This window comes from Pyrus communis, chromosome 14 (assembly GCF_963583255.1).
Source record: "Pyrus communis chromosome 14, drPyrComm1.1, whole genome shotgun sequence".
Lineage (NCBI taxonomy): Eukaryota > Viridiplantae > Streptophyta > Magnoliopsida > Rosales > Rosaceae > Pyrus > Pyrus communis.
The window spans coordinates 24,182,616-24,183,435 of NC_084816.1; the positions used below are offsets into that span (position 1 = coordinate 24,182,616).

Sequence of the window (820 nt, forward strand, 5' to 3'; positions counted from 1 at the left end):
TCCTTTTCAGATCTGACTTCATTTCATATATATAGAACGTAGCCCGGGAAGTTACATACAAAGTAAAAGAAAAAGGGAAACTTAAACCTCAATACTCATTTTCTTTAAGCAATGGTATTGGGATTCTTTTCTGCGTATACTACTAGACTAATTAACAGGTCATAGATTAATCTTTTTGTGTGATAATATAATTAAGCTACTAGCTAGCTAGAACCAGATGGCCTTTGCATCTTTGAGCATTTGTTTTAGAGATCCATCGACATGGTAGGATATGATATCTTTTGAGGAGCCAACATATTTTCCACCTATGAACACAGCAGGGAGAGCAGGATTGCAGCCGAGGTTCCTCAATGCCCACTCCATGTCCCTACCATTGGCGTATCGGTCGAGCTCATGAATAGCGGGGCTTGCACCAAGCTCGTAGAAAAGCGTCTTCACGCTGTGGCATATGCAGCATGAGCTCTTTGTGAAGATCACAGCAGCCTTCTCTGAAGCCAACTGTCTCACAGTCTCCATTAGTACTAATAATTGGTCTCCTTAGAGAACAAGTAATGCAGGTGAGCTACTGGAAATGATGATAGCCCTAAAGAAGAAAGCTAAGTAAGATTTGTGAGGCTTGGGGATGGTGGACTTTGGGTTCATCTGCCTGGGTATTTATATGAATGTGGGGGAGGATTGTTTAATCTAGAAACAGTTGACCAGAAAATGGATAAGAGGGAGAAAGCACCTTTAAGATATTTGGATTGGATAAGAAAATGCCCCCTTTGATGATTTGCATGGTGACTTGTTAAGATTTTAGAAAGATGAAGTAGCAATTCAC

General features: G+C 40.6%; 1 protein-coding gene across 1 annotated transcript; it reads right to left on the bottom strand.

Moving 5' to 3' along the window:
- On the bottom strand, positions 1-820 carry LOC137714130 (glutaredoxin-C11-like). The gene has a single exon (XM_068453413.1). The coding sequence runs from the start codon at positions 514-516 to the stop codon at positions 208-210; it is 309 nt and encodes a 102-aa protein (XP_068309514.1). The 5' UTR covers positions 517-820; the 3' UTR covers positions 1-207.